General features: G+C 35.8%; 2 protein-coding genes across 2 annotated transcripts; one reads left to right on the plus strand and one right to left on the minus strand.

Annotated features, from left to right (window-relative positions):
* Positions 1 to 134: 134 nt before the first annotated feature.
* On the plus strand, positions 135 to 6,709 carry LOC135847687 (egl nine homolog 1-like). The gene is made up of 5 exons (XM_065367345.1): positions 135 to 1,351; positions 1,449 to 1,568; positions 2,043 to 2,182; positions 6,233 to 6,290; positions 6,421 to 6,709. Exons 1-4 carry the CDS (start codon positions 869 to 871, stop codon positions 6,261 to 6,263), a joined length of 774 nt encoding a protein of 257 aa, XP_065223417.1. The 5' UTR covers positions 135 to 868; the 3' UTR covers positions 6,264 to 6,290; positions 6,421 to 6,709.
* Positions 6,710 to 7,473: 764 nt separating this feature from the next.
* LOC135847690 (protein mago nashi homolog) lies at positions 7,474 to 8,142 on the minus strand. Its single transcript, XM_065367348.1, has one exon. The coding sequence runs from the start codon at positions 8,001 to 8,003 to the stop codon at positions 7,566 to 7,568; it is 438 nt and encodes a 145-aa protein (XP_065223420.1). The 5' UTR covers positions 8,004 to 8,142; the 3' UTR covers positions 7,474 to 7,565.
* Between the last annotated feature and the right edge of the window lie 94 nt (positions 8,143 to 8,236).

Genomic DNA, 8,236 nt, shown 5'->3' on the forward strand with positions numbered 1-8,236 from the left:
TGATTTTTTTAGTCTTCAGTAGCGAATTGGTGAACCAAAGTACAGGTTGTTTTGGGTGAAAGTTGATGTGTTGTGGGTGGTAAGTGGTAGAATGAATATTTAAAAGACTTTCTCATTTTGAGTCACAATTTTAGCTTCTGGACTTGGTATTTTTTTACTCTCGTCTCTCGTATTTACGACTTACGAATTGTACTTGTACGAGAGTGAAAAAATACCAAGTCCAGATCGGATACTTTCGTACATCTTCGGGTTGCTCAGTTCCTTTCCATGTTCCACCCAAACCAAACAAAAACATTGCACGTTGGTGAGCTTATCAGAGAGTAAAGTGGCTTCGAAGCTCCGAACACCGTTGACACCAATCAAGCTCGTACTTTTGTTCGTTAGGTTACTTTAATAATATATTTTTCACATCTGACTTCCATATTTTCTCAGAGACTCGTCTTTATAGGTTCGTATGCCCCTGTAATTCGTCGTACAAAGTGAATTTCGCGACCAAACTGTCGTGTCAAGAAGAACACAGAACTCCATCACAAGTCAAAGTTTCCAGTGCAATTTACTCGTCGTTGAATCGAACCGAGATCTTAATCGATTCGTTGATCGGTTTCGAAAGTGTTTGCACCGAGATATTACAATCGAACACGATGGAGTTACGGCTATGAGTGTGTACAGATTCTCGCAGAATCCTCAGTATCAATCAGTAATGCGCTGATAATGGATTCGCGTTTTTATAATCACTTCACCTAGTAGAATTGATGATCGAGCAGCTAATCAGCCTTCGTTATTACACTCGAACGTATCTCTCGTTGGATCTAAGAACCCTACGCGATAAATGTTCAATGTTGGACCTTTGAGATAACGTCGTGGCAAAATGTCTTCGAAAGAGAGCCAACAGCAGTCAGAACTTAGCCTTCAAATGTCCGGACTAGTTATCAAAGATGATAAAGTCATTCAACGCGAAACTAAAACCGACCAAGAGAACAGCAAAGTCGAAGAGGAAACCAGTAGCAGAGATGTTTTCTTGAAAGATCTGAGCGATGTTTTCATTCGAGATATGAACAACTTCGGTATATGTGTGATCGATAGCTTTTTAGGACAAGATCGAGGAGAATCAGTTTACCAAGAGGTACTACGGTTGGAAAATTCGGGAATATTTCAAGAAGGACGATTGGTGAAGAATAATGAAAAAAATCAGATCGTTAGAAGCGACTTGATGGCTTGGCTTGGAGGAGACGACGAAAGGTATCCTAATATACGTAAATTAGTCTCCGATATCGATCAAATCGTTATGAATGCTCGTAAACTACCGAATAATGGTAAACTAGGAAAATACCAAATTAAAGGTAGAACAAAGGTGAGTAGACGTTGGGTTTTTATTACTTTTTACCAGCTATCAGAGGTATTATTTTGTTCGATTGGTGTTTTACTGTTTTTTTTGTGTGATTTTCCAGGTTATGGTGGCTTGTTATCCGGGTAAAGGAACACATTACGTTAAACATGTGGATAATCCTCACGGAGATGGACGCATAATTACTGCTATTTATTACTTGAATAAAGATTGGAACAGAAAGGTAATTGGTCGGAAATCGATTTTTAATTCGCTTCGGTATGAACTATACAATATACATAAACAAAGTACTCATCTATTGTCTATATTTATACTCTAGTACGCTATCATCGCTTGATTACTGGATTATTTTTTAGCTGAAGGGCTAAATATTGCGAATTCAGCTCGACGGTGGTGGATTTTCTCACAGTTGGAATTAATTTCCACCTGAAACACCGTCGTGTCGATGAAAAGTTCAAAATTTTACCGCTACTGACCTTCGTATTATATGTTACGCTATCGTAGTCACGTAGACCATTTTTGAACGCTACGTGCTACGTTATTAGCCGACGATGAAGGAGAACGGTGGACGGATTATTATGTATATTCATACGTTTATTTTATACCTACTTATGTCATATAGTAGTATGTGTGTAAGTTAATATCTTCTGTAATCTTTCTTAATGATGAAAGATTTCTTATTTTTTTGTTTATCTAGACGGATGGAGGCGTGTTGAGGATTTTCCCCGTTGACGAACGTAATCACGCAGCTGATATCGATCCGATGTTCGATAGAATGTTGTTCTTTTGGTCCGATAGAAGTAATCCACATGAGGTCCAGCCATCCTATAGAACAAGGTAGGCTGGTTACAGAGGTTAATTGCCTGCTAACTGGTTACTAGTTGTGATAAACTACGTGATTAGGAGAGAAAAAAAACCGCCAATGACGGCTCAAAATTTAAATCGTACCTAAATTGGTACAGTTTTGTCATCATATATGCGACGCAGGCATGAAATTCGGTTACTTAAAAAGTGACTCAGTCACTATATTCACTTGCAAGTCACTTTTGTCACTATTTCGGTAAAAATGGCCAAAAAAAGTGGCATTGCCCTTTTTTAAAAAAGATTTGTCGTGTAAAAAAAAGTGCAGAATTTCAAGTGCTAAAGTGCTTTTTTCGATTTTTGGTGAATTTTTGAAAATCAAATTTAGGCCAAAAATGAGGGAAAAATTTCAAACTGTTTTGAGTAGTTATGGAGCCTCCAGCAGATTTTTGAAACTCAAAATTCCCGAAAAATTTAACCAAAATGGAGTTGAAAAGCCGAAATTTATTCTGCAAACTAATTTCAATACGCTACAAAGTCAACTGCAGGTGGATTTCAAGTCGTTTTGGAGCCCCCAGCGAGTTTTTGGAAATCACTGGAGCCTCCAGCAGATTTTTCAATGCTCGAAATTTCCGTGAAATTTTACCAAACAGAGCTGGAATTCCGAAATTTACTCTGCACTCCGATTCAAACACGATATCAAGTCGACTGCAGGTGGATTCGAGTCATTTTGGAGCCTCCAGCGACTTTTCGAAAATTCTTAGAGCTTCCAGTAGATTTTTGAAACTCTGTAAACTAATTTCAATACGCAATGAAGTCGACTTTAGGTAGATTTCAAGTCGTTTCGGAGCCTCCAGCGATTTTTCAGAAATTACTGGAGCCTCCAGGTGATTTTTCAATGTTCGAAAAATCTCATAAAATTTCATCAGACAAATCTGGAAATCCAAAATTTACTCTGCACTCCAATTCAAGACGATATCAAAGTTGACTGCGGGGGGGGGGGAGGGGTTCGAGTCATTTTGGAGCCTCCAGCGACTTTTTGAAAATTCTTATAGCTTCCAGTAGATTTTTGAAACTCTGTAAACTAATTTCAATACGCTATGAAGTTGACTTTAGGTAGATTTTAAGTCGTTTCGGAGCCTCCGCCGATTTTTCAGGAAATTACTGGAGCCTCCAGCAGATTTTTCAATGCTTGAAAATCCCATAAAATTTCACTAAACAGAGCTGGAAATCCAAAATTTACTCTGCACTCCGATTCAACACGATATCAAGTTGACTGCCGGGAGGGGGGGGGGGTCAAGTTATTTTGGAGCCTCCAGCGACTTTTTGAATATTCTAGTATCCTCCAGTGAATTTTTGTAATTTGGATTTTCTTCAAAATTCCATCAAATGCAACTGGAAAGCAGCAAACTAATTTCAATGCGCTACGAAATCAACTGCGGGTGGATTTCAAGTCGTTTTGAAGCCTCCAGCAACTTTTTGAAAATTACTGGAGCCTCCAGTAAATTTTTGAAACTTGAAATTTTTGGAAAATTTCATCAAATGGAGATGGAAAGCCGAAATTTACTCTGCAGTCCAATTTTAGCACCCTCTGAAGACGACTTCAGGTAGGTTCAAGTCATTTTGGAGCCTCCAGCAAGCTGAAACTTACTTCGAAAACTAATTTCAAAATTCAATACGATATGAAGTCGACTGCAATGGTGGTTTCAAATGGTTTTGAAGCTTCCAGTTACTTTTGGAAATTTCAATTTTTCAAAAAACGCCATACAACCTTTCAAAAAGTCTCTGGAGGCTCCAAAACGACTTGAATTCCAGCAGCAGTCGACTTCGTAGCGTATTGAAATCAGTTTGCGGAATGAGTTTCGGGTTTCCATCTCCATCTGATGAAATTTTAGGAAATTTCTAGAATCGAAAAATCTGCTGGAGATTCCAGTAATTTTCAAAAAGTCGCTGGAGGCTCTAAAACGACTTGAAACCCACCAGCAGTCGACTTCGTAACGTATGGAAATTAGTTTGCAGAATGAATTTCGGCTTTCCAACTCCATTTTTGATGAAATTTTTGGAAATTTCAAGTTTCAAAAATCTACTGGAGGCTCCAGTAATTTTCAAAAAGTCGCTGGAGTCGGCTTCTTGTCGTATCAAAATTAGTTTGCGGCATGAATTTAAGCTTTCTAACTCCATTTGATAAAATTTTGTGGGAATTTCGAGTTTCAAAAATCCGCTGGAGGCTCCAGAACTGCTCAAAACGGGTTGGAACAGTTTCCAATCGATTTGGCGTGTCGAAAATAGGGTATATTCCAAGTTTCAGATTTCTAGAACAGTTTGGTAAAATTTTGATTTTTTTCCTCATTTTTTGGCGAAATTTGATTTTTTAAAAATTCACCAAAAATCGAAAAAGGCACTTTAGCACTTGAAATTTTGGCTGGTGATAAATTTTTGACTGATCTTTTGATCTACCTTTGTACGGTTTAAAAAATTTCGTGCAAGTGCTACGTTGGAACGCAAAATCTGCGATTTTGGTTGACCTGTCACTCAAAATGGCCGCCATTTTGTAAGTAGAGCCACTTTTTTTTTAGGACAAGGGCTAGAAATGTTCCTTAGAACTCCCCCTAAAAAAAAAGTTCGAAGGGGGTTGCAATATATCAATATAGTATACTTTGCTCTCATTTCTCAAAATTTGGATCACTTTTTCTCAAATTTTTGGTCACTTTTTTGTTATTTTTCAGTCACTAAAGTCACTAAAAAAAAATTAAATAATGGATTTCATGCCTGCAATGCGATTATTGATGTTTTTATACTCCTTTATGATTTTCGATTTCGTACTTCTGATCGAAAATAGATTTATTGAATTTCAAAAATGAAAAATCTATTCATTTGTGATTTTTGATCCCATTTTGATGATGATGAATCACATTCTAAACGAAAAAAAATCAATCTTAGTCTGAAAAATCGACTTCAGAAGTCCAAGATGAAAAATTAATTCATTTTGATCTCATAAATTAAGACCAGCAATAACAATGTACGAAGTAAAAAATCAATTTCAGCGTATTCAAAATCAAAAATTTCGGATAAAAAATCAATTATGATCGGAAATTTATAAATCGAACCCTTAAAATTGATTCATTTGCAATTTTTGATGATCTCATTTGATCTATCAAAAATGTACGAAGTGAAAAGAAATGAATTTCGGCGTATTCGAGATTAAAAATCAATCGTGATCAAAAATTGATCAATCGAACCCCTAAATAAATTGGTTGATTTGAGATTTTTGATTTCACTCGATCGCACATGTCGAAATGGAACATTAATTTCAACCTCAAAAATGATTCTTCCAATAACCAAAGATCGATCATGGTCGAAAATCAATCGATCATACGTCATAAATTGAGTATTTATTCATGGATCATATGTTCGAAATTATCATCGATTTTTCAAATTGGCCTTTGTGTTAATTCGGAAAAAAATCGACAAAAATTATGATTATTTTTTTATTTGTTGATATTTTTTCTAAGGGGAAGGGGGGGGGGTAGGGGAGCAAATTCGTAATTTTTTTCCAAATCAAAACAAAAACGAATTTTGTGAAAGTGAAAGCATCGATCACGTTTCATGATGGAAATCGAAAATTAGAGGTACCTAGTCGAAGACTCGAAGTCGATAGATTCAAGAAATGTTGATTTTTTTGGTGGATTTTCACGATCTCAATCAAAATTATCCTTCTGCTATGTATCGAAATTGAAAAAACACCTCCTAAAATGTCAATAACTCGATGCTGATCTAAATTTATGGGTAAGGGTCTTCCAAAAGTCTTCGTTCGGTTCAACGAATAGTGCCAATCAAGGACTGCTTTTGGGACATCCTGTATATGTATTGATTTAATTTTGTTAATCAATCAGCGTACCTAAATATGTATTTTTATCTACCTATAATTCAAGTTCGCAATTTAGTTAGGTAATTTGATAAGGCATAATACCTATTAGGAACTGTAATCAATTTCAGTTGAATATAAGTTAAGAATCTTTAATTTATTTTATGCATGTTCGTATTATCGAAAAAAAAAGTAATTCGACACCTTGATTCATATTTCAGATACGCAATCACAATTTGGTATAAGCAGTAAAATTTTGACAAAAGCGAACATCGCAAAGTAAGTTGAATCGAGCGTCTATCTAGACCTACATATTATTACCTTACTTACGCAAATTCAGCGTATTCGTAAATAAAAATTGAAAACTCGTAATAGATAGCAATATTTTCATCACATAATTTTCTTTCAGGAACTAAAGAAATGAACGAAAATCAAAAGAATAAAACTGCTGACGGATCGTAGTATGATATTGGTTATTTTTTCGTGTACCATATCTTCTACCTATTTCTTTTTCTCTTTCAGACTCTGTAAAATAATTACTCGTGTTATCGTATATGTGTTCATATTGTGTTTTCAATCCTTGTGTGTGTCTGTTTTCTCCTTCTTTCCTTTCTTATACTGATTAATGTGCAATATTGTTTAATATAAGGTTTTTTTTCTGTAATATTTTACGAATAAAATGTTGTTATCAAACGTTATAGGTACCTATGTTATGTTAATTAGATAATATATTAATAAGTACAATTTCCTCTTATGGGTGGAAATGTTACGTATTGCCAAGTACCTTTCAATGTGCTTGAAATTATTATTATTTTTTCTGGAAAATTGATCCCTGGTTATGTTCATGTTTCTGGGTTATCTCTTTCACCCTGTTTTCAATTTTACTCTCGGTTCTTTGCTCGAATTAGGTACTATTAATTTTTTCGTATGTTTCTTTTGTGTTACAGATTTTGGATTTCGATCGAAATGCTTTGACGAAGACGAAGACGAGGAAAGCGTTTAAAACTATACACATTTTCTCAGACTGTAAGTAAAGTTGGAAGTTCGCAAACGGTGACAGAAAGTATCGAGAAAATCGTATACGAGTTCGATTGACTAATTCGAGTCTATATTTTCCACTCGTTTAGGTTTAATGTAATCGATATTTCATCATATTTACGACCAAATTGTTGCCGTTTTATCGCAATTTATTGTTACAAAAGGCTACGAGAAAATCCAAGACAACTTGGTGAAAATTGCGATATTTTTACACTTAGCAGTCTGCAATCATTTCGAATACGTCATGAATTTATTTCCATTCTATTTTTAACCAAAATTCTGTGGGCTTGAGTCATATGAAAAAAAAAACGAGAAATTGTCAAGGTAAAAATACGTTGTTGATACGACTCAACGATTATCGATACAGAAGTGTTCTAATTAAATAGAATAGAGTGGTAACAAAGCAGTACACACTAATGATACGTATGAGGAAATACTTTTTAATGGAAAATCTATCGCTTAATCAGCGTAATACAATATGTACATATATAAATAAAAAACCCAACGAATCCTACATTAGATTGGTTTAATCTTGAAATGTAAACCGATCAAAGAAAACACCAAACATTTCAAATCCTGGACTAAATAATAAAAACAGCGAAGTCCTTCCGGATCTTTCGTATGACTGATATCCACCAGCGAGCCGATTTTAGACGTTGTGAAACTGATGTGTTCGTCGTTGATGACAATTTCTAATTCTTGCCGGCCGACACGATCCGGCGGTGGCCATAGAGAGTCGTCTTCCTGCATGATTTCGCCTTCTTGTATTATTCTTTTCAGTTCGTCGGTTACGATGGTATGAACGTAGGCTTCTTTACGGATAATGGTGTCGTTCTTGTAGTTGGAGTTATTGGCGTATCTTAGTTTACCGTCGGGTCTGAATTCGAATTCCAGAAACTCGTGGCCGAATTTACCCTTGTGACCGACGTAATAGCGGAGGTAGAAGTCGGTCATTTTGTGCGATTAATTAACAAAAAATGAACGTGAGAAAATAAATTAAATTCGAATTATACGAAATTTCGCCGGCGTCGCGTTCTTTACTTTTTTATCACAACTCGGAAAAAAAATAAAACAAGCTAGGTCACAGGTGACCTGGCACCGAGTTCCCCGTGAACCGAATCGCGGTAGCGTAGTTCGCCAATGCCACGAGTTCCAGGGAAAAAAAGAAGCCAAAAAACATGAATTTT

Source organism: Planococcus citri, chromosome 5 (genome assembly GCF_950023065.1).
Source record: "Planococcus citri chromosome 5, ihPlaCitr1.1, whole genome shotgun sequence".
Lineage (NCBI taxonomy): Eukaryota > Metazoa > Arthropoda > Insecta > Hemiptera > Pseudococcidae > Planococcus > Planococcus citri.

Bases quoted from the DNA above. Each gene is read 5' to 3' on its own strand.
- LOC135847690 (XM_065367348.1), bottom strand. From the start codon at position 8,003: ATGACCGACTTCTACCTCCGCTATTACGTCGGTCACAAGGGTAAATTC.
- LOC135847687 (XM_065367345.1), top strand. From the start codon at position 869: ATGTCTTCGAAAGAGAGCCAACAGCAGTCAGAACTTAGCCTTCAAATG. The intron at 1,352-1,448 runs GTGAGTAGACGT...GTGATTTTCCAG, and splicing joins AAATTAAAGGTAGAACAAAG to GTTATGGTGGCTTGTTATCC. The intron at 1,569-2,042 runs GTAATTGGTCGG...TTGTTTATCTAG, and splicing joins ATAAAGATTGGAACAGAAAG to ACGGATGGAGGCGTGTTGAG.